The 24,817-nt window shown below is 38.3% G+C and overlaps 2 protein-coding genes across 6 annotated transcripts in view; one reads left to right on the top strand and one right to left on the bottom strand.

The window, feature by feature from the left end:
* Positions 1-24,817, bottom strand: part of LOC116718238 (testis-expressed protein 9-like) — a 30,554-nt gene that overhangs the window by 3,320 nt on the left and 2,417 nt on the right. The window contains exon 1 of one of the 4 annotated variants that reach the window (XM_032559996.1): positions 6,490-6,961. The exons of 1 other annotated variant lie outside the window; for it this stretch is intronic. The gene's annotated coding sequence lies outside the window, so the exon portion shown is untranslated. Of the gene's footprint in view, positions 1-762; positions 1,687-2,290; positions 2,399-6,489; positions 6,962-24,817 lie in introns of those variants that run through there. 2 more of the 4 variants (XM_032559997.1, XM_032559998.1) reach the window with 2 other exon arrangements.
* Positions 2,486-24,337, top strand: LOC116718235 (DNA-binding protein RFX7). Of its 2 annotated transcripts, none has more exons than XM_032559986.1 (9): positions 2,486-2,752; positions 8,791-8,824; positions 11,093-11,178; positions 11,973-12,095; positions 14,030-14,146; positions 15,664-15,748; positions 15,842-16,058; positions 17,171-17,451; positions 18,121-24,337. In XM_032559986.1, exons 1-9 carry the CDS (start codon positions 2,556-2,558, stop codon positions 21,088-21,090), a joined length of 4,110 nt encoding a protein of 1,369 aa, XP_032415877.1. In that variant the 5' UTR covers positions 2,486-2,555; the 3' UTR covers positions 21,091-24,337. The 2 variants fall into 2 exon arrangements, with proteins under 2 accessions (XP_032415877.1, XP_032415876.1); XM_032559985.1 differs by having other exon boundaries at positions 17,168-17,451.

Here is a 24,817-nt window from a genome sequence, read left to right as displayed (position 1 = left end):
GTTTTAATAGTTCTGCTGTTTTAGCTTCCAGCACAACACTCAGCAGCCTGATTGACACAGCAGAAAGCAAAGCACATTTTATAGTAAGTAATAGCAGGAAAAAAGTATTACTAATTTGTAAGTAAATCAGTCTTCTGATTTGTTTCTGGTTTGAAGTGCAGCTTTAAAAACAAGCGCTAAATTAATTTAAATTGTTGGTATATTTAATTTGGTAGGACGGGATACAGTCAACACATTAAAAAAACTGACAGGCACAAAACTGACATTTCAGGCTTTCTAGTACTGATTATTTTTGTGGCCTCGTTCTTTTCTTTTCAATGACATACAAAAGCAGAAGATACTGATCGAAATAATAGTTTTAGGTCCAACAAAAAATGAAGAATTACAAGATTATTATGAATGAAAAGCTGCCACTCAGCTTTAGCAAGGGTGAGTTGAAAGTTTTAATGCCTGTAGTGAATGTATTTCTTCACCAATCGGAGTCTGTCGAAATTAATTTGGCTAATTTTGATCTGAAGCTGATCGATTATCCACATTTTTATTAGAACTGCAGTTATCGACGACGATTAAAAATCAGAAACTAACAAAAACATCTCCCCTGACAAGAATTATTAAGAACATAGCAGTAAAAAACTCGGCATGGTAGTGGGTTTAAATCACAACGACTGAGTCGGTCCACTTTGAAATACTATTTATAAAACTTTTCTTCAAGCTAAAATATGTTTCTCCCGGCATTAACATAACAATCTAAGCATCACATACCCGCTAAGCGACGGCGTTAATGTTTTAATTACAACTTTTAACACCTGCAGAGACACAGTTTTGGTTGCCTAGCGACGACTCCAAAAGTACGGAGGCTTCTGAAGGACATTTGGCGATATGAATCACCACAAGCAGAGACGGACATGTTTGTTTGAGTGAATGTTTATTATACTTTGATAAAATAAAAATAAAACTGCTGAAATTATTGAGTTATTAAGGTCATATTGCGTTAATCTTGAAACAGGTGTTTCTATCGGTCATTAAGGTAATTTGAAGTAAAAAAGTACAGTACTTCATAAAATCTTGAGAATAATATATCTGAATTATTGAAAATCTACATCATCACCTAAAATGTTTTTTTTTTCAATTATGATAAAGTAAATGTTAACAATAAAATTCTACGTTTTCCAAATGTTGTTTGACTAAATGTTGATATTGTGCCTTTGTCGCATTGATAATTTGAACAACTTCTGATAGACAAACGTCAAACTTTGATAAAAACACAATTCGTCTAGTAGAATTCATTTAATTATGCAGTTTTTGAAATTATTTATTACAACTGACACTGACCAAACACAGTACTTAAACCCTCCACCAGGGGGCATAGCACATGATTCAATACAGAAGGTTTTAACAATGATCAGAAACCCCAAAATAAGAGACTTCTCAAGGACACAGCTTTCATTTAACTACAAGATTGACAAATATCTGCAGGTACAATAATGTATTTAGTGTCTTTGGTGTGTTCTAATCTGCTACTGAGCAAAAATAGTCAAAGTAATATACAGTATTTCACAATGTTAATCAGTCTTTTGATTTATTTCCGGTTTGAAGTGCAGCTTTAAAAACAATTTTATCATCACTCCAACCATTATTATGTGTAAGTTAAGGTATACTAATGTGTTTTTGTGTAAGGTCATTCTCAAGTGTTTTTTTTAAACAAGCCTTATGAAAAACACATATATTTTTAAAGACGTGTTCAGATGTATTTTCATTTGGCATCATGTTTTTTTGTGTTTGTAAGTGTTTCTGCAGGACTGAGAAGTGAAGAGAACCGAAATATTATTAAATCATACTGAGAATCAGTGGAAACTGAGGTTGTTTGTTGAAGGAAAGTCTCGTTTCTAAGAGGAACGTTTTAACCACCACTAACAAAATCTGTGAACATGAATAATTGAAATGTTTTTATTGAGTAATAATAAGGATATGTATTTAGATTTTATTTAGTTTTAGCTATTGTAGTACATTTTGTTCCGATCATAAACTGTCCATGAAAGCAGTCAAAGCCATAAAATTTGGACCTGTTGTAGGAGCGAACAGAATCAACAGCATAATAAATGTGCACGAACATTTCTATAATTTCAACTTAATGTCAGAGGAGTAAGTAATCATTCAGATGCACTTCGGCTGACAGTTCAGCTTGTTTTTGATGCTGGCTTCACCAACGCGCATGCGCGTCCCCAGCCGCTACTACTCTCCGTGCACATGCGGACAAATCCCACAACGTGCGGGGCAGAGCAGGGCTCACCGGAGGGACTGATTAGTTTGTTTTCCAGCTGTCTGCTCTGCTGTTTGCGCTCCTTTTTTTATTATTATTATTTATATCCACGCATCACCCAGGCTCCGGGCAGCGGCGCCTATTTCGGCTGCGCAGCCTCCAGACGGACCGACCGGCCGGCCGGCGGGTGTCCGGAGTCTGAAGCGAGCGATGTCGAAGGAGGAGCCCTGGGTGGCCACAACAACAACAACAACAACAGGGCGCGCTGCTGTCCCGCCCCAACGTGTCCCGGTCCATGTCCGCTAACCCGACTCCGCCTGTCTCCGTCCAGTCCCGTCCATTCCAGGCCAGTCCCGCTCAGAGGCGCACCCCGATGGCCGATGAGGATCCCCAGCAGCCGGACACCGGAGCGGGGAGTCTGCCCGGCCTGCTCCCCGGGCTGCAGGGTGCTGAGACCAGCGCTCTGCAGCTCAGGATCAAGAACTCCATCTGGTGAGGTTTTACACCTAACTGTTTGGGCATGCACCATGCCGGATAAGACATCTCATCACTACCCGTGGGTTTTGTAAATTTAGAGCAACACACGAGATAAAATCAGTATAAAATGTAGTAGTTGTAAGTATAAGCTGTAGTAGTATTTTTTGGCAAGTCTCTGTGAAAATGGAAATGCAAAACCGTTCTCAAGTATGAGCACCTCTGGTGTTCAAGTGAAAGTAAAAAGTAACCATAAAATAGAGAAATAAATAAATACTCAAGTAAGACGAGGTTATAAAAATGTTTGGTAAAACCTGATTACGGCTGTAACTAATGATTATTTTAATGATCGACCATTCTATCGATTAACTGAAAAAAATGCGCACATTCTGGAGACTATTTAACAGCTTGAGCCGTTTTTATACAGCATTATAAATACATTAAAAGATTCAAACAAAGAAATCGTTAAGTTACTTTTTTAAAACAGAAAGTAAATATTTCATTGCCTAAATGTAATAACATAAGAACATTTTCTTTTTTTTAGATTTTAGATTTAGATTTAGATAGCATTTATTGTCATTGAACAGAATTCAACGAAATTTCCATTTCAGCTCCCGTGCAAAATGATCGAAGTGTTTGAACCAGGTGAGGGTAAAACTAGGCCACTCAGACAAAAAGTTTCATCATCTTACATTCAAAATGTTTATATATCTTTTGTATAGTTGTGGCTTTGAGTTAATTGTTCTTTCAGCAAAAACGATTAATCAATTACTAAATTAGTGGTTCATTATTTCAATAATGTATTCATCACCATTAATCCCATTAATTGCTTCAGCCTGATAGCTGATCATATCTAATAATATCATTTAGCAATTATGAGATCAGACAAAAAAAAAAAAAGAAAGTAAATGCAAATTGTAGTTTTTCAAAGATCAGTGTATGTAGCGTACATTGACCTCCAAATTGGACAACACATTAAGTTGATAAAAAATAACATTAGAATGTTAGTTTGTTCTAATTCCTGCTGTGGGTTGAGTGAAGTATATAAACTAGATGCTCCTGTTCTGGGTTGAAAGGTAAGTATAAGTACTCCGTAATTAAAGTTTAGTATATCCAAGAAGTCTCACTTTAACATAAAATATGCGGGTCTGTCTGGTGTTTTCAGTTTGTTTGTCATTCAGTGAAGTAACTCTTGATGGGTAGAGTAGCCAGAGATTGACCTCAAACTATGGTGCAGTAAAACTACTCCTATAAGTACATTTTGTTCAAAAAGTTACTCAGGTAAAAGTAACTGAGTAAAAATAGCTAGTTACAGCTCACCTCTGGTTGTACTTCAGGACAGGTGGAGTGTCATAAAATGTTCCTTCGTTGGCAAAAGGAAGTTATTTCCCTCACGAGTTTGTGTTTGTCAATGTAGTTTATCACTGTTGATATTATAGATAACTCTTTAACAGCAACTTTGTAACCCAGACAGTAACTTTAAACTCATTTGACCTTTTTATTAGTATAACCTAGTCGAGTCTGCAAACATCACTAGATCCACTAATCAGCGTCTTCTATTACTTTTTACAAATTTTATCTTTTTTATTTTTAAAAGAATATGGGAATAAGTTAGAAAAAAATGTGTTTTTAATTGAATTTGTTGTTTTGAATCAAGCAGAAACTGAAAGAGATCATCCCCATTTATTCATCAAAGCATGGGTTTTAACTTGTATTTTACTTCTATTAAACACGACATGCTGTTGATTCGTGTGTTTTAAAAGAACAAAAATGGTGGGAGTTCTTAGTTTTGATGTATTTATTGAATAGGAGGAACAATTTCTGATTTCTTAGCATTTGATTGGCCTATCGTCAATCAGAGCTGATAAAAATGTCTTTGTTCTGATCTCTGGTTAACAAAAGCATCTCTGCAGTCCTGATTTATTTGTTCTTCCATTAAGATGTTCAAGCAGCATTAATGAAATTATTATTCTGTGTTCATTGTTAACGTTCCTCCACTGTCCTCGTTAGCCTCCAAATGTTTAATCCTGTGCCGTTTCAAATGTAAGAGTCCTTATATCAGCATGTTGTCTGGATCTGTTAACGTTAGTGTTTTTAAATCTACACTTCAAGAGTTTTGTGTAAATAAAAGGTCACGACCCTCTATTCTGCAGAAAGCTCTTCATGTTTATTAATCAAGTTTGAGCTGATGTGTTGGAATGGAGTTTTGAATATTCAATTGTTTTTCAGTTTTGATTTCCAAGAAATCAAACTATCATTGAACTAATCACAGTTTGGCCTTTTGATACAGTAAACATTGATCCATATGGTATTAAATTCACTCCATTATTATTATTACTTATCACATTTGTAAAAGTGTGTGTGTGTGTGTGTGTGGGTGTGTGTGTGTGTGGGTGTGGGTGTGTGTGTGTATGCTGCCAATCAATTTCTTCCAGAGTGTGGGATAAGTTTCATCCACAATGCTCTCTAGGGTTTAGTTATCCTGCTTGATTTCAACCAAACGTTTTTCCTTCCACTCAACTTTCCATGTTTACAGCCAGCTTCTTTAACAATGACTTTCCCTGTGAATGATTGTCACCTGGAAATCTGGCAACTCACTAGTTTTCTCCACGACTGAGTAGGCCATAACATAACATAGCATCTATATTCAAAAAACGTTTTTATTCGTCTTAATATTAACATTTTCTGAAAAGCTGAATTTTGGGTTTTCACTCGTTGTTAGTCATAATTATCAAAAGTAACAGAAAAAATGCTTGGAACAGAAATATGTGTGATTAATGAATCTGTAAATGAGCATCATTGTTTCAAACTCATACTTAATATCCTAATTTACTGAGATGCTCCTGAACATGGCATCGATTTTACTACTTTTAATGAAGGTTTATAGTTAGAAAACTGCAGAGCTTCAGAAAAAGAAGACTTTTTTAACAAGACAGAGGCCCAATGTCAAGGTGTTAAATTACAAAGTCAAAATTCGTAATTAAAATGTTTGATATACAGCTCTGGAAAAAATTAAGAGACCACTTAACATGATCAGTTTCTCTGATTTGAGTAAAAAATGTTTGAGTAAAATGAACATTGTTCTTTTATTCTATGAACTACTGACAACGTGTCTGAAATTACAAGCAAGAATTTAGTATTTATGTGCAGAAAATGAGAAATGGTCAAAATAACAAAACATGCAGTGCTTTCAGACCTCAAATAATACAAAGAAAACATATTCATATTTATAAACAACACTAATGTTTTAACTCAGGAAGAGTTCAGACATCAACATTTGGTGGAAAAACGAGGTTTTCAATGGGGTTCACAGCAATGGACTCTTCATTTTTTCCAGATCTGTATATTACTGATATTTTTATAACAAATGAAGGTAAAATAATTGATTGTACTATAAAATAGCTCTCTGTGCCTAGAACATACATAATACTACCCCTTTAAGATACACAGCTGTTGAATTCAGCAAATTTTTCTAATGTTGTTGGATTTTTAAAAAAACATTAAATATATTCCAATAAAACCAATTAAGCTTGACTCAACTGCCTGTTTTCTGGTGGTTTTAAGTTACGGAGCTGCGTTAAACCCTAAAACAGAGAAATGTAGGCGTTTTGCATCATGTAAACAGTGATGGCATAAAGTGTTAGGTTTTACTCAAGCCTTTTATTTCTGAATGAAACCAAGGAGCCATAAAATGCCAAAAGGCTGAGGGACCAGAAACAGCTCAGAGTTCAACCGTCTGCAGAAACGTCACTTACCTGGTGGCGATGTTGTAGACGTTTTCTGTTCTAAAAAGGCCGAAACTCACAGAGGTCAGAGTTCATTTTCTGTTGTAGCTGCATGGCTGCTGTTTTTCTCATTCGTTCCTCACAGAATGAACTGCAGCTGTTGCATCAGTTCTTTATTTCTGCAGCTGAACCCTTGCTAAACATTGCGTCAGGTGTCATTCAGCCTACCTGCCAGCTCTACCTCACAAAGAGCTTAATGACGGGCTTTCAGCAGCAGGAAATCCTCGGCCCCCTGGTAACAGCGAATTAAAGAGAGCCGCTCATGTCACGGCTCAGAACATCTCCTGATTCTGACCCGCCCAGCGCCGCCAAGTTAGAGACTTTACCCACGCCCCCTTCTGTCTCAGTCAACAACTGTCTGACTTACCTAAACATGAGAGCTGCAGCTCATTTAAATACATTAAAGTGAATAAAGGATTTAAAAATAGTTTTCTGTTAGTTTTCTGTTTTTTGACTTAACCTGTTGTATTTATTATTATATATTCCATGAAGGTATAATGAAGTATATTGATTCAGTAGAGAGCTTTCTCATTACAAAGGCAATATGAGAACAAATTATGATGAAAAAAATTTAATATGTATATATAATTTTTTATATATAACAGATTTTATTTTCTCTATCATTATTAACAAAGAAAATAATTGATAATTATAAATTCTAGATATAATTTCTTATATGCATTTTTTTCTATTCTTATTTTTATATACACATATTACATTTTTTATTTAAAGACGTATTTTTGTGGATGGTTTATTTATGCTTAGTTGCTTATATTATTACAAATTAATTTAAGAGACAGACAAGATTTTTTTCCTCAAATCTTTGTTTATGTTCCTTTTAAACTGTAAATTCAATAAGTAAATAAATAAATAAATAAATAAATAAAATATTTGTGGTGTGTACCATAGGCTTACTGTCAATAGCAAACAAGAGGTAAACATTTATCTCTGGTAATTAGGTTTAAAGTTTTTTAAAAGTAAAATGTAAAATATTGTACAAATAGTGCCATTAAAAGCATTTTCTCCATTGCAGATTTATTTTGTTTTTTTATTAGATCAGGAAAAAGTATTTTCATATTTGTCAAAGCTGACTTGAGTAAATACAAAATGCAGTTTTCAATTAATGATTATTTTAATCATTTTCCAACCATATGTGATAAATATAATTCCAAACTAAACATAACCACTTTGTGACAGCTGGTGTTTTCTAGTTCACTGTGGAGGATTCTGGCCCTAAATTGTTTCATTTCGCCACTCTAGAGGTTTTTAGAGCATGATCAGCCCGCTTAAAGCCACAATATCAAACTTTTACAGCAAATTGTTTTTTCCATATTTGTTAAAACTCATATTTTAACAACTTATGAGGCAGATAATCTGAAAAAATGTCAAGTTTCTCCACTTCCTCCCAGTGATAACATTGCAGCCTACAGAAATGCTCCACTCCCAGTCAAAAACAACCAATCAGAGCCAGGAGGAGGGTCTTAGCGCTGACAATCATCCTCGGATAGACGCTGCTTAATGTGGTAATGGTGGAAAACTGTTTATCCGCCATTATCAGTGGTCATGCTAACTAGCTTTAGCCTTCTTGTAGCGTAGCAGAGAGAAAACCCTCTTCCTGGCTCTGATTGGTTGTTTCTGATTGAGTGGTGTATTTCTGCAGATTGTACTGGAGGCACTGGGAGAAGGCAGATGAGATCCAGTTTTTCAGTTTGTCTTACATTGTACTGTCACAATATAATGATAATTTTAACAAGTATGTAATGAACATGTTTTTTGTTTAAAAGCTGCAGGCATAATAAAACCTGCTTCATGGGTTTTTTATGGGTGGTTTGAAGCATCGTCCGTTCAGCTTGAGGTCACAACCTGACCAACATTCTCCTTCAGGGTTTTTGGTAGAGAGCAGAATGATTTTTATTTTTATCAGTTATGACAATTAGTTCAGGTCTGAATCTACAAAACAGCCTCAGACCATCACACATTTTTATTCTGCAAATGCTGTGATAAGGTTAGGTAAAAAAAATACTAGAAGTATTAGTTTTACTGCTGTACACCTGAAGCTACGTTTGATTAGACAGACAGAATGCGTCTTAGAAAACGTGTTTTTCTGTTCGTTTCGACGTGTCGCTCCTCTAGTAGACGATCTGAGAGATGCTGCAGGGAGGGTGGTCACATACCAAACATTCCTCTGCTTTATAAATAAATACTGTTTAGGAACAAGTGTTCATGTTACACCAGCTTCATGCTAATTCAGATTTTGTGTCTGTTTTACAGCAAATCTGTCCAGTCAAAAGTGGAAGACATCCTGGTGAGTTCTCAGTCTACGAAGTACAACTAAAACCTTTAGTTAATCTGAGGTTTGTGGAAATAAAGATAATCATGATGTTCAACTTTTTTTATTTTTTTACTTTTCCAATAATGAGACGATCGTTTTCATTTGTTGGGAGTTTGCTGTTTGATCCTCAGCTGTCCCTGTTGGTCTCTCACTAAGACTTATTTCCTCACAGAGGTTTCAACTAATTGATTAAATATTATTTCGGTCATTTATGTTTCAGATTCACATGGTAGCTTCTTACAGGTTGTTTTATTATGAAAATCCAGGACAGTACTTCCTGCTGGAAAGGAATCAAAATGTAAAAATTATTGAATGATTTGACCGACGACTCCAGGAAACTGAATTTATAAACATGAGTTACTACATCCATCCAACCATCCATTCATCCATCCATCCAACCATCCATTCATCCATCCATCCAACCATCCATTCATCCACCCATCCATCCATTCATACATCCAACCATCCATTCATCCATCCATCCATCCATCCATTAATTTATCCATCATACTGAACCACTAGCATCCACTAGTTCATTCTAAGTTTTATTATTTTGTCTAAATTATTATAACTTTTTCTCTTTTTGAAAATGTGACATTAACTAAAAACCTAGAAAACATGTTAAATTTTTAAAACAATAATAAAAAGTAACTCATTTGATAAGTGGCTGTCAGTTAGATTCTGATAAACCAATAAGAAAATAATCTGCATTAATATTCATTAGAACTTAATTAATCTAATTAACAGGTCACATTAAGTCACTTTATCTACACAAGTACAAACTCTGAGCTAGGACTGATGACCTCTAAATTTACACTTGATGTGCGACCTTAATTATTTTTGTTTCATTGTGTGAAAGCTGCAGACAACCTTTGACCTTAAGCCAGGGGGTGAACTCAGAGGATAAGTGGAGCTGTGCTGGGAGACGTGTTAACAGCAGAAGACTTTGGTTCAGTCTGCAGACCGTCCTGCCCCACAGGAGCCGGCCTGTCTGTCCGTCCGTCTGTCCACAGCGTCTTACTAAACTGAGTGTGTGCACAGTGTTGTGTAGCACACACAGCAGATACATGAATCCCTCAGAGCTCACTCAGCTGCTGTCACCACTGTCTGCCAAACCTAAGACTCTGAAACATTTAACCTCTTATTAAAATGTAGGCACAATATAACCACATGACAAGACAGGAAGACTGCAGAAACTGTACCAGATAAACCTCAGACAGATCGCCCTCCATCACAGGTCAACACACCCTGGTACACACACGTCTGAAACCTTTAGAGGAATCTTTAGCTTAGCTATTGTTTTAATATGAGTGTCAATTATTAATAATAATAATAATAATGCTGAGTCACTTCATAATACATGTGTGTCAGAAACTAACATCATGTTAAGCTGAACACCAGCGTAGTAAAAAATGGTGGTGGTCGTATCATGCTGCTGCGGCCATGTTTTATCCTCATTTCAGCGAAGATCGTTAGAGATGATGGGAAAAAACCTGTTAGAGGCTCTAAAAGAGGAGGATCACTTTATTAGCACAACGAATATAAAACCAGAGGTAGTAGAGAATTGTTTTTGTGTTAGAAAGACCTAGTCAAAGTCTGGAACCAGAGGGTTCCAAAGTACCATGATACTGTACTTTGTGTTGGTCTGTCATATAAAATACCAGTGAAGTACACTCGAGTTTTTGGTTACAAGGAAAAAATGCCACAGTTACTGATTTTTTTTAACTCCAGGTGAAATGATGAATTTATGTGTTGTTGCTTGAAAAGGGGTGTACAAACTTTTTGTCACATGGGCCAAATCGTCGAGTCTAAAGTATTCACTGGCAAAGAAAACAAACAAAAATAAAACGAAGCAACTAAAGTCTTCCAATTGTTTTTTTTTTTGTTTGTTTTTTTTGTTTTGTTATTCATCGCAGATACAAAACATAAACAGGATTTTGAACATTTGCATTTAATTTTCAAATTCTTTTGGACTCAGTTGAACAAATTTATTCTCAGACATAAAAACAGAATTTGGGTCATTTTCCTTTAAAATGTTTACAGATTTGAGCTGAGTTCAATAAATTAAAAAAAAGCTGATTTAGATGCAGCAAAGTTTTCTTTTCAGTAAAAATCCCCAGATGAAAATGTTTCTACTTATTATACAAGCTTAGTTGCAAAAAATAATACTTTGTGTTGCAATTAGGATTCACCCTGATTAAAAATATCAACTTTTATCCTCTTTTTTTTTTACGTCTGCAGCAAGATGTGGAGAAGTTCTCAGACATTGAAAAACTCTACCTCTACCTCAAGTTGCCTACTGGTCCCAGCAGCAGCGCAGAGAAAAGGTAAAACCTCACAGGGCAATAAATCGACTTTTTTAATTAATCAAATTTTTGGTCTTTTTGGTCTTGGAAAATCTGGATTTTTTCCCCCATAGTTCAGTGACGTCAGGGTGCGTAGATGGCGGCGTCTATTTATTTGAACTTTAAATTCAGAATATTAGAGCCAGGCTACAATTTTTCTTTTAAATTGCAAGAATAAAGTCATAATATTACAAGAAAAATATATGACAATAGAGTCGAAATAACTCAAGAATACAGTCACAATATTAGGAGTAGAGAGTAAAGTCATAATTTTATATTTTAAAATAAAAAATTAAAGTGAGAAATTTTAAGACTCTTGTGAATTTATAAGTTTTAAAGATATTTAATCTTTTAGCACATTCAGATTGTTATCAGTAGGAGGATTTTTAAACGATTGCTCAAACAATTATATCTATTTCGAAGAAAGAACCACTTGAACTGGGCTAACAACTTGTTTTCTCATAATTTTGAGACATTTAATAAAAATGAGTCGTTTTTCTGCTAATTTTAGCTTAATATAGGCTCGCTCTACCACTCTCTAATTTCTTTTTAAGAAAATCAGATCTGGTATGAAAAAAAAATCTGATTTTACCTCAAGACGTGTCGCCCAGCACTGATCTCACCTGCATGATAAATAAACACCTGAGCAATAACAACGATCCATGATCAAACCACAGAACATGTTTGCGATAAACTGTTCGTATCGATGGCTTTGAGGAGGTTTTTGTGTTGCTGAATCAGTTTCTGTGCAGTCAGTGACTCGGCTCTTTTCTCAGTGACCAGAGCGCCCTGTCGTCCAGCCGCACTCAGCAGATGCACGCGTTCGGCTGGATCCGCGACTATCTGGAGGAATACCCGGAGACCTCGCTTCCCAAGCAGGAGGTCTACGATGAGTACAAGTACGGACAGACGGAGCAAAACTTTGCTGCAGAAGTCCACTTATTTTAGCCACAACTTTAGAATTTTGCTTTTAGCATACAGCCACTAAATAAGACATTTTTCAGGAGTTGCTTTTGTTTTTAATTTTCCTTTGTGCGAACACCTTTCAGTGTTTGTGCCGCGTCCTGCCCTACATTACTGCAGGCTAAAGTGTCGGTATAAATAGATGCAGCAGGCATGAGAATCACAGAGCAGCATGTGTTGGTAATATTAGAATGGAAAATCTGAGACAGCCATTGAAAAGCTCTGACACTCTTATATAACTTTTTTTTTTTTATCTATTTAACTCCACCAGAACAAAAATACAGCAGCCTCCAGAAACATTGGCGCCTTCGGGACCGGCTGCTAAAAAAAGACCCAAAACATGTAGCAGGCTTAGTGTTTGTTTGATGCCTACGAGGTTTATCTAAGTGAATGGGAACTACAGCTGATAATCAATCAATAATCAACCAGGGCAGAGGTTTTAGTGAACTTTACATGTATATTTTGGGACCCGTATTGATTGATGCAACCTGATAGATCTGTAGTGTCAACAGGTGAAGGTTGTTCCTGCACAATCTGGAAAAGTCTGGGATTTGATTCAGCATTTTTGGGCCAGTTTGGAAAACAAAAAATGAGTTTCTAAAAATTATTTGCAATTCCAGATTTTAATTCCTGTCCCATCACTCCAAGAACCCCAAATCTTGCCAAGAATTTCTGGTCTGGCTTTTAGTGCAAATATCTTAGCAAGACAAAACTAACTTACAAGTAACTTTTCAGTACAGGAGCTTGTCTAATATCAATAATTCCTTAAAAATACTAGTTCCACCGGAACTAGTATTTCACTTATATGACAAAATGTCTTAACCCCAGTGGAACTAAAACTTTAAAAAAATCAGTATTAAGGAATTATTGACTTAAAACAAGCTCCTGTATTTTGCTGAAAAGTTACTTGTAAGTTATTTTGTGTCTTATTTAAAGTGTATTAAGGTATTTTCCCAAGAAACTAGAATAAAAATACTTGGTAAGATTTTATATTTTTGTGATGGTGATCTTCTAAATGTTTTCTTTCTTCCATGTGACCTTCCTTCATTCCTTCTTTTATCCTTCATAGACGTCCTTCCTTCTTTACATTCTTGTATCATCAAAAAATGCTGAAATTCAGCACACTGCAAAAATATTCACACCCTTTTCATACCCGTACCAATGTCTCCACATTTTATCACATTACAACAATAAACTCAATAAACTTAACTGTACTTTGTTGGTATTTTTTGTGATACACCAAAACAAATAAATGTAGTTTTTTTTTTAATATAAGGAAAATGAATGACTTTCATTTTTATTCACATAAAATTTTGAAAATTGACTCCAGTTTCAGGCTGTCTCTCAATCAGATGTGTGAAGTTTAGAGGCTGTGTGTTTTGTTTTTGTTGCCAATCCTTTCAAAATAACTTCACTGAAATTTTATGAAGGACAACAATTTTGGGTTTTGGGAATGTTAATTTTTTAGGACACAACATAAAAAAAACACAGTTTTAAACCTAAGAGAGAGAAAATGATGTAAGAAGCATGTATTGTTGTGGAAATTCAATGCAAAATCTATTTTTAAAAAAGTAAAAACTACTAAAAACCTGCATTTGTTATTAGAGCTACACTTAAAAACATTAGTTGATTCTATATCGTCTGTTTAAGCAAAGATATTAAGTAAAGTTCAAGAGCCACTTGTGGCTCCGGAGCCTAAAATTATATTGAGTTTTACGGTTTCAATGTGACAAAAAGCAAAAGTTTGTGAGATAAAAATGCTTCTGCAAGGCATTTCGCAGTGAAACGCCGAGCCGAGCCGTCATGTGACCGCTCTCTCACTCTTTGCCGTTATTATTCACTCATTTATTTTCTCTCTTGTATGATTCAGGAGCTTCTGTGACAATCTCAACTATCATCCACTGAGTGCCGCAGACTTTGGGAAGATGATGAAAAACGTCTTCCCGAACATGAAGGCGCGTCGGCTCGGCATGAGAGGGAAATCTAAATATCCTTTACTGGAATGGACCGTACTGTACCAGTCTGGCCCATGTCTGTCTGCATGTGTGTGTGTGTGTGTGTCTGGTCTCAGACCATCTGCTGCAGCAGTTCATAAGCTCTCTAAATATAGATGTGAAATGAAATGAAGCCCCCTTCTACCTCAAAGGCAGCAGCAGAATACAGAGACCCTCGGGGGCGTCTCTGTAATCTTGACCTTCATGCGTAGCCGTGCCTGTTGAGCTCGTGACGTCAAGCTGCTGTTTGTTTTGTGTTCATGACCTTCACTGAGGTTAATGTCATTATCTCAGAGGAAGGTGGGGTCAGATATCTTTAATTTCGTCAAGTGGTTAAAAAAGACATCTTGGTTAGCTGAAGGGAGACTGGTTTTTAGATTAAAGCTTCAGAAAAACTGTTTTTTTATTAACATTAAGTTGAATTAAAAAGCTAAAACATAGACTTTAGTTTTACTGTGTAGGTTGTCAAGATTTTTGCTTACTGCATATTTCAGTAAAAATGCAGTTTAAAGTGCTTAATAAATAAAAAAGAAACATTAGACTTCAGTGGTAAAATAAAGTGAAGTAATAAAACTAGATGTTCAGTCAGTGTGCCAGTTATTAAACAATGGCAGTTCTAAACAAATTGGTTTCTATCTTAAACGAACTAAATGTTTCAGCATTTTTGCTGTTTTCTAGAAGATTGTTCCTAGATTCTGGTTCTGAGGATCTCCAGCATGTTTGGTCAGCTAGTTTTACTGCTGTACAATGGCTGCTGGATAAGACAAGAGTTTTGTTGTCGACTTGTCATCCAGAAACCACTTCCTGCATTCTTGTTGGTTGTGCAAGAGGCTCTACTTCTGCTTTTCAAAGTCGTAGGGTTGTATAATTGCGCATCTGTTTGCAGCCAGTTTCAGGCCAGCAGCAGCTTATTTGGATTTAAAGAGGCCCTACACTGCAAAAATACAAAATCTTACCAAGTAATTTTGGTCTAGTTTCCAGCACAAATATCTTAGCAAACTTGAAATAAGACAAAACTAACTTACTTTTAGCAGGCTTGTTTTAAGTAAACAATTCCTTAATATTGATGGAAAAAGTACTAGTTCCATTGGCAGATAAATGAACTTATAACAAGACATTTTTCCCATGTTATAAGTTAATTTGTCTGCCAATAATAGAGCAAGTACTTTTTCATTAATATTAAGGAATTATTTACTTAAAACAATCCTCTATACCATGCTGAAAAGTTACTTTTAAGTTAGTTTTGTCTTATTTCAAGTGTAATAAGATGTTTGCACTGGAAACTAGACCAAAATTACTTGGTAAGATTTTGTGTTTTTGCAGGGTAAGCAGCTTGTTATGAAAGAAGCTCATAATAGAATAACATCTAATTATTTAAGAATGCTTTTGTGTGGGGAAAAAAATCTAATGAACATGTCTTGTTTAGCCCATAGACCGTTCCTAACCTGTTTAAATGCTTTCTAAAATGTTCTAGTACAAATTCACTATTTTGGCCTTAACTCTGAGTTACATATTGCTACAGTGGACTAAGAAAGAGACCGTTCGTCCACATGCCGTCTTTACCCACTTTGGACCTCCATAAATCAGCAGATGGAGTAAGCAAACCGGACTTTTTAAAAACATTTTTAGTGCTGGAGAACCTTTTATTAATCTGTTCTTGCCTGTATAACTCCATCCGCGTCGAGCAGCTTCAGTGTGACGCCCTGGAGTCGCCATGCCATGTGAGCGGCATCAAGGAGGAGGTGCGATTTGCAGCCTGTGATCTCGTGTGTGAGTGGGCCCAGAAGGTTCTGAAGCGCCAGTTTGATGCCGTGGAAGACCTGGCCCGCTTTCTGATCGACAGCCATTACATCAGCAACAAGTCTCTGGCAGCTCTCACGCTAATGACCGGCGCAGCAGCAGCAGGTGAGCAAGCTAACGCTGCCGAAAGGTGGGGGAGACATCTAGTGGCAGCAACTCGTTACTGCACTCTCTGTGGAGGACCAAAACTGACGTAATTAAAAATTAAAGCAGAAATGTGTATTTTTTGTTTTTCCTTTTCCTTAAACATGTGTTTATCAAGAAATTAAAATATTTTCTTTTGCCTTTTCCTTACAAGTGCGTTTTTGTAAAAAAAAAAAATTGTATATATTTTCTTTTTTGTTTTCCTTAAACATGCTTTTCATCAAGAAATGTATATATATTTTGTTTAGTCTTTTCCTTATACAAGCGTTGTTCTTTTGCCATTGCCTTGTCTCCTTTGTTTTAGTGTGCGTCGCTTTAAATTGGATTAATTTTGTCAAATCAGTTTTTGACTTGAAATATTTTTACTAAAATGATCAAATGTTTTTTAGAGTGCACATATTTTTTATATGACGAAAACTTTTATTCTAAAATACATTTGGGTAGTAACTAGCTACATTTATTTGGGTGACTTTTTGGGAAAAACATTAATTTTAAGAGTACTATTACTACATTGCACTTTTTACTCTTACTATCTGTACTTGTACTCGAGTAAAATTCCTGGATACTCTATCCACTGTGTAAAACAAATTAATAAAAACAAACTTGTTTTAACAAAAAAAATCACCAGACACACACCTGAAGTTTTTGTTAGTTTCTTAAGTTTTATAGCGAAAGAAATTGATTTGGTAAAATGTTTATTTTTGCCTGATTTTGTTATTTATATAAGTTATTTTCATTGTGGTCTTACCAAATACCGAAATTTTCACATAGTTTTATATTTTGGTCCTTCTGGTTATGTGTTTTTTAAATATTGATTGATTTGATCAGTTACTCAGTACTTGAGTAGACATTTTGCTAAATACGTTTTTACTCTTGAGTAATTTTTTACTTTTTTACTTTGTCTTGAGTAAAAATAAGTTGAAGCAGTGCTATACTCTTATTTATGTGCAGTTTTTGGGTACTCTACCCACCACAAAGCAATGAAAAATATTTATTTCATTGTGAACAACAGTAAACTATATAAATAACATTGTTGTTGCAGTGTGTCTTTAAGTCCTTCTGTTTGTCTCCAGAGGTCAAACCTCAGCAGACCGTCTCAGCCTTTGCACCCACAGCCGAGGCTCAGCCTTTCCAGCCCCAAGGCAAAATGTTTTTGTCGCCGTCTGTAGACGCAAAGCAGCAGCTGCAGAGGAAGATCCAGAGGAAGCAGCAGGAGCAGAAGATGCTGTCTCCTGTTCTGGGAGAGGAACAGACGAAGCGGATGCTGGACAGCGTGACTTGTGGCAGCCCAAGCCCTCCCTCCCCGCAGCCGACCATCGGCATCGTGGTGGCAGCTGTGCCAAGTCCCATCACAGTAAGAAATTTGGATTATGTCTTTTAATTCCAGACAGGAGGGGGTGAAATTACCATAATAACCCCAGATTCCTGGAAAGCATAACGTCTCCCCTTTCAGAAACCATTGGAGTTTTTCATTTAGCGCAAAGTGTGGCAGAATTACGCCACACTTTGCGCTGCAAATTTGGCTGGATCCACACCGATCCGTTCAGCCTGGAGGGGTTCATCTTAGGACTGAAACGATTCCTCCAATGATTAGAGTACCTCGATTATTAAAATTCCGAGAGGAAAATTTATCTGCCTCGAAGCGTCGTTAAATTATGTTTTATTATTTAGCGCACCGTGTTCCGCCCGGGTCGTTATTAGTGGTGGGCAGCGCTCTCACTTCCGCCCTTGGAGTTGTTGCTAAGCGCTAGCAGCATGATGTTGAATTGTCCGGCGTTTCAGCAGGTTTTGGGGACAAATAAGTATTGTTACATTGTGTGGCGCGATTACCAGAGTCCGATAGGTTTTCTGCTGTCGGAACCGCGTCATCACCATGTGAGAGAGAGAGGAACAAGATACTCGATTAATCGTAAAAATATTCTATAGAGTACTCGATTACTAAAATATTCTTTTACAACAGCCCTAGTTCATCTGACTAATCGCTTCAGCCCTAACTGTGTTTATAATTGTTTTTTGTGTTTAGGTGCAGAAGAGCGGGCAGCTGATGTCGCTGAGTCCTGTGGCAGCAGTGGAGAGCAAAGTTCTGCCGATCAACTTCCAGATGGTTTCCCAGCCGGTTCAGGTAGTGAAGCAGAGCCCCAAACCTGCCCAGAATAACCTGACCAGTCCAGCGGGGGAACGCCCAGTTCGCCAGCGTTACGCTCAAATCCTGCCCAAGCCCTCTGCCACCTCCAGCATCGCCATGCGCTCGCCCTCCACCATGATCATCGCCAACAGCCCCATTAAGACAGTGATGACCACATGTCAAGTCAGCCCTGTCAGCCTGGTCAAGATGACCGCCATTTCTCTGGCGCCTACAAGCGGGGAGACGACGTCCCTCACAAACACCATGATGCGGCCGGCGTCTGCAGGCGTCGCTTCTGCAGCCGCAGCAGACACCGGCTCCAACCAGAACACACGGAGCGCTTCCGCCGTGGCCGTCCTGGCCCCGATAACTGGGGCAGACACTCAGAGCATGGATGTGGAAATGGAAGTTGAAGCAATACATATGAACAGCCAAATGCAAAATCCCAGCAGTCAGGCTTTGACCCAGGAGGGAGCAGCAAACAGAGCTGGAGGTCCAGTTCAGAGAGCGGCTAGTGTGCCCATTCCTCACTCCAAAGGCTTCCTGGGTCTGGAGGAAACATCAGCCAACTCAAGCAGTGGAAACTCCTCGTCTGCAGTCAAAAGTAGCAGTAATACTGCCAATAAAGCCGGCTCTTTACTCTTAACCTCTTCTGATCTGAACACCAGCACTCTTTCTTTAGCAAACACCAGCAGATTATTGTCCTGCAAAGAATCCGCCCAAGCAGAAGACGGGTTCTTATCAACAAAGAGCTTCAGGAAACGCTCGGGCCTCACTTCAGACCTCTCCCCAGTTAAACGGGTTTTTATGCCCCAGCAGCCAGCAGAGGGTGCTGGTTATGTCCAATGCCAAGGTAGCTCAGGTAGACCAGAGAGTGCACCAGCCTCCAGGGAGCTGGAGAGGAAAATGAGCAGTGTCTTCTCCTCTCAGGTCCATGTCCAAAGTTCTTCCTCTCTCTTCAACTCAGTTGCCAAAACACAAAGCTCAATGCAGAGGAAAAACACTCCCAGTGTTATGGAAACTGGTGACACCTTGATGCAGGAGCAGAGGGGGCACGCAGTGGGTAACATGCACGGCATACCAGCTAACCCCGGCTACCAGAATCATGCAGGCGTGACTTCAAACTCAGCTTATCAATGTAGTTCTGCTGCAAACTCCCTTCAATTTGTGAATCAAGCAGCTCCTAATCAGCTCCTGATGCAGGAGCACATGGATTACTTCTCCTTCGATGATGATGTGACGCAGGACAGCATCGTGGAGGAACTGGTCCAGATGGAGGAGCAGATGAAACTGAAACGGCTGCAGGGGCTGGGAAGCTGCGGCCCGCTGCAGGGCCAAGCCATCCTGACACCAAACAGCGTCACATCCGCCAACCAGAGCATGAGTGGTTTCTATCAGGCCCCCTGCAGCCTCATCCACACCCCCACTCCCACCTCAGAGGTTATGGGTGGAGCCCAGGCCCTGACCGGAGACAGCCCCTGCTCTCTGATCGCCTCCACCACCCCGGTGGACAGCGCCCTGGGCAGCAGCCGCCACACCCCTATCGGGACGCCTCACTCCAACTGCAGTAGCACCGTCCCTCCCAGTCCGGTGGAGTGCAGGAACCCGTTTGCGTTCACGCCCATCAACTCCAGCATGACGTGTTTCCACGACAGCAGCCCCGTCTCCAGCAGCCCCGTCAAGCCCATGCAGCGGCCCACGGCGACCCACCCCGACAAGGCCAGGCTGGATTGGATGAACAGCAGCTACAGCAGCAGCAGCGGCGGCTCAAACAAATCAAACGACGGAATGGGAATCCTCACCGGCTACAGAGGCCTGACAGATGAGCCGTTTCAGAAACCTCACGCCTTCGCCGTTCCCCATGTGCGCCACCATGACGGGCACTGTGGCCGCCTGACCCCCATCTCCCCAGTGCAGCAGCAGGTTGCCAGCATGAGCAGGCAGGAGGGCTTCGCCGTGCCGGCGCCTCTGGATAACAAAACTACCTGTACGACGTTTCGCTGTCGCAGCGTTAGCCCAGCCGTGCATCAGAGGAACCTCAACACTCTTCCCAACGTCCCGCGCTCTGTGGTGTCCCCCTTCAACTCTCCCGTAACGCCAGAGGTGCTGAACATCTTTGCCAACAGCGAGGCAAACCTCATGGTCAGCAGCTTGGCTCAGAGGAGCCGCTCCGTGCCGCTGAACGTCATGATGCAAACCGAAGTGCAGCAATGCAGCAGCATCAGCAGCATCCTTCTGAGCAAGCTGGAAGGGGACCACGATGAGGCGCTGCGCGGTTTAGGCGTGCACGGCGTTCCCTCCACCTACACTGCTCGGATGAACCTGACCCAGATGCTGGAGTCCAACTCCAGCCGCTCTTGTGGCGATGACAGCCTGAGCCTGATGGCGTCTGAGTCCAGCGGCAGCTCACAGCAGCCAGGCTACCTCATAGAAAACACTGTTGGCGAACAAATGAGTCTCTCAGCAGGCAACAACCAAACTCAGCCAGCCTCTGCAGAGCAGCAGCAGGCTCAGTCGGCAATGCTAGCTTTGAGCTCGCAGCAGCAGCATTTGGACTTCAGGAACACGCAGCAGCACCACCTCCTGACGGGGCCGCTCATGGAGCAGGTGTCGGAGCTCACCGCGGGCGGGGCAGACTTCCCCTGTGAGATCAGGATGACATCGGAGCTGTCTGGCAGCATCAACGACTTGAACTCGCTGGACACAAACCTGCTGTTTGACCCCAGTCAGCAGCAGAGCCGGTTTCACAGCGCCACATCCGAGGAGCTGAACGACCAGCTGTTCCAGCAAATCAGCGACACGCCTCACTCAGGCGGACTGGACTGGCTGGAGAGCAAAGATCACCCAACTGTTGGGCTGATGGGCTGAAAAATTAGACTTTTTCCATTTAAAACTGATGTAGCTGTGTGTTTTTTTATGTATTTATCAGGTATTTACACCGTAACTCTAATGTACTAACAAAACTGAGGACACACTGGAGGTTTGTCCAGTTTAAGTGCCACGCTGTACTGATATAATGCTGCAACACAAAACATCCCTTTAATTATACAATAAAAAAATCACCTTTTTATCAAAAGTAACTCCAGCAAGCAGATAGAGCAAAAAGATAAACACCTGCCTAAACTCACTGTTATGTATTTCTCTAAATATACAGTTACATCATGGTATTTAACATTTAAAAACTACATCAATGTTTAAAAGAACATAATATAAATGAAACTACAATCTATTGTTAACTATTAATGTATATTGCCACAGATCTGTGTCATAGACTTTAATGTAGGAATAAAACTCAACAGTTTACTTAGATATTAATAAAAACTAACCTGTGTGAAAGTGCTCACCTGTGGTGCCGCAACATCTAATATTCTCAAGTTTCAAGACACACAAATTAAAATTTTTACATAAACACACAAAAATTCATTTCTTGTGACATATTTTCTCATTATCTGCTTGATAACAAACTAAATTTACTTAAGGTAACAAAGTATTCAGATTGTAAAGGGTCAGGAACACAGTTTACATTTTTGTGTTAGCTAAAGTATAAAGTGTGTAAAGTTGTTTGTGGTTCTATTTACTACAAAGTTGAGATGAATACAAAAACCTGGTTAAGAATGCAAAGTAACCTACGTTTTTTATTTTTGGATTATTTTTAGACTAAAAAGATAAAAATGATCCATCTAAACCAGCTGTCTGTGCTTCCAGGTACCCACTTGGTGACATGACATTTTGGATCAAATTGTCATGTCAACAAGAGATTTTGATCCAAATTCATCCATGTAGCTTTAATCTTTATACAAATATATGTACGATCATGTTTTAGCTATCTAATCATGTACAAATATAACCAGCCACATTTATTTTCAACCCTGGTAAAGAAAAATATGAATCACACAGAAATATTATTAAAAATCCAGCACTTACTTTGAGTAGGAATTTAAAAATCCAGTGTTTAGAAATAATTATTTCTACAAAATCACCACTGGTGCAAATGTTGAAATGAATGTAGCTGAAGCCTTTTTTATTTATTCTTTATTTATGTCTACTATTAATTTATTTATACCTTACACAGAGGTTTGTTTGCTTTAGCCACTGGTGCATAATGAAGCATATTTATTATCTTTATGTCCTTCTTTAAAAAAGGGATTCAAACAGGAAGGGAGACCAATAACTCTGCCACTGTTGATCCAGTTAAATGCAGTTATTCCCTAACTTTGATTATTTACGTTATTTTCCTGTAAGAGACAATGCTACTGCAATAAAAGAATAAATTATTGAGTTTTTCTTTACAAAATGTGTGTAAAAGTTATCTTTACAGGACCTTAAAAAGAAGGGAAAAATTTTCCTAAAGATTTTCAAGCTTTAAAAACATTTTTGATATTTGTTTTATGCTTTTATTTAATAGAAACATCGTTGATCTTGGCAGATTTAGTGCTAACAATTCCGTTAAAACTACATGATTTCAATCAAAAAGATGTTACGAGATTAAACAAAAATTAAATTTTTGTTTAATTTTCTCAAAAATAGCTTTAAATAAAATATGTCGCACCAGCAGGGTCCTTTTCAACCACTAAATAAAAGAAAATGTTTATAATATAACCACTTTACTAACAAAACCCATTGAATGGGTGGTTCTTGCACTGTTTTTATTAATAATGAACATGAAAAGCAATTGTAATCTCTTTCTTTTTTTGCAAGTTTCCCGCTTCTCTTTTGTGGCTTTATGAATATTTATTTTAAACCACTGCATGCTAGAAAGGAATTGCCTGGATTTTATTTTGTAATTCGAGCCAGGTGCTGTAAAATCTCTGCTATGTTTAAACTGGCAGGACAATTAAACGGAGGGTCAGACTTTACCTGAAACACGGTGAAGAAAACTTCACCTTTACGTCAACAGAAACGCTCACAGAGGAATAAAAGCAGAATACGGTTTAATTCTCATTAATGCGTAACGTCAGACTCAATGCTTGTCGTAATGAAAGCGGTGCTTTTATTTTATTGGCTGGGCTGTGTAATAAACCTGTGGCTACAGCGCTGACAATCTGTTGTGCTTTACAATAAAAACAAGAATAATCACTGTGTTCCGGCTGCCATGTGAAGCTTCTCTTCCTACCCAGCGGAGCTTCACGCTAAACAAAAGATGCACCTGAGGATCTCTGGTTCCTGAGCCTTATGTCCATGCCAAAGATGTCTCCTCCAGAAACTTGCACTGTGCAATGAGTGCAATGTTAAATAGTGCTGTGTGTTAGCAGCTAAAAGCCATGTGACTGCACTTTGAAAGTACGACAAGAAGTAGAAACCTTGTGACGTTTACAGCACTGGAAAGACGTTTGTCTCTAAAATGTAGTAATCTCTCTGTTTACTCTCTTTGATGCTTTTGTTTAAGCAGCAGGAACATGTTTTATATAGGGAAACTTATCCTAGAGGCGACGAATTGATCTACTGTTTGTAATTTTTATTGGTGATTTTCTGATCCGACTCTACTGCTGTGTTTTGTACAGACATGAAGTGTGGTCAGTTCTGGTTGCTTTACTACTATTTATTTATGCCGGGTTGTTTGTACAGAAGAACTAAGACATGTCATGTTGCATAAACACAATAACTCAACTAGTATTTTATATTATCAACATATACTACCACAGTAAGGTACATCTCTTCTTGTTTTATTGAATTTGCTTTTAGATGCATCCTGGCTCCTTAGATTCAGGATGGAGCTCCAAAAACGTTTGCACTTGTTTCTGTGGAAGTGGCACTGTGTGTAATGGTTATCTGCTCAAAGAATAATGTCTGGATACATTAAAAGTGCAGTCATTTGAACCTTGCTGATTATATTTGACTGCTAAAAAGCAGACTTTATATTTGTTGTGTGCATTTTTCCGCCCCAGGTTTCCATTGTTTTACTGTGTGTTCATTAGCACTAATGTTTCACTAAGACTTTACCCTTCCTCTTGTAAGTGGTGCCGAGATGTAGAGCTTCTCTCCACTGTAATCATTTTGCTGTGACGTTTTTTTTGTTTTGTTTTTTTGTATTTTAGACATTGCTTTTATGAGAGGAAGTGCTTGTTGATGCATTTTTTTAAAAACACCTTTTAAAACTAATAAACATTTTTAAGTACAAGAGACTGCCGGGTTTTTATATCCGTGTGAAGGAAGATGAAACAGGAGGTTTACCTCAGCAAGATCCCGTATGAGAAATTACATTAGACATGAATGTTTTTGGCACGTGAGAATAGTACGGAGCAGGAATAGGGCCGCTGGAAAGAAAGAAGAATTAGGACTTTTTTCTCAGAATTCTGAGATTAAAGTCATTATTCTGAAAAAGAAATTCTGAGATTAACGTCAGAATTTTGAGGAAAAATAATTTTGAGATTAAGGTCATTATTCTGAGAAAAGAATTCTGAGATTAAAGTCAGAATTTTGAGGAAAAGAAAATTTGAGATTAAAGTCAGAATTCTGAGATTAATGTTAGAATTCTGAGATTAAAGTCAGATTTCTTTTCCAGTGGCCCTAATCCTTTTCCGTGAAAGATGCATGTCTCGATGAGAAGTATTGCAAGATGTCTGAGTTTCCATAGCAACAAATGTCCTCTCTGTAT

The sequence above is a fragment of the Xiphophorus hellerii genome, chromosome 4, assembly GCF_003331165.1.
Source record: "Xiphophorus hellerii strain 12219 chromosome 4, Xiphophorus_hellerii-4.1, whole genome shotgun sequence".
NCBI lineage: Eukaryota > Metazoa > Chordata > Actinopteri > Cyprinodontiformes > Poeciliidae > Xiphophorus > Xiphophorus hellerii.
This window is presented reverse-complemented; position numbering and strand designations above follow the sequence as displayed.

Coding starts and splice junctions, on each gene's coding strand:
- LOC116718235 (XM_032559985.1), top strand. CDS start 2,556: ATGTCCGCTAACCCGACTCCGCCTGTCTCCGTCCAGTCCCGTCCATTC. Junction 8,825..11,092: donor CAAAAGTGGAAGACATCCTG/GTGAGTTCTCAG, acceptor TTACGTCTGCAG/CAAGATGTGGAGAAGTTCTC. Junction 15,749..15,841: donor TCCATAAATCAGCAGATGGA/GTAAGCAAACCG, acceptor CGCGTCGAGCAG/CTTCAGTGTGACGCCCTGGA.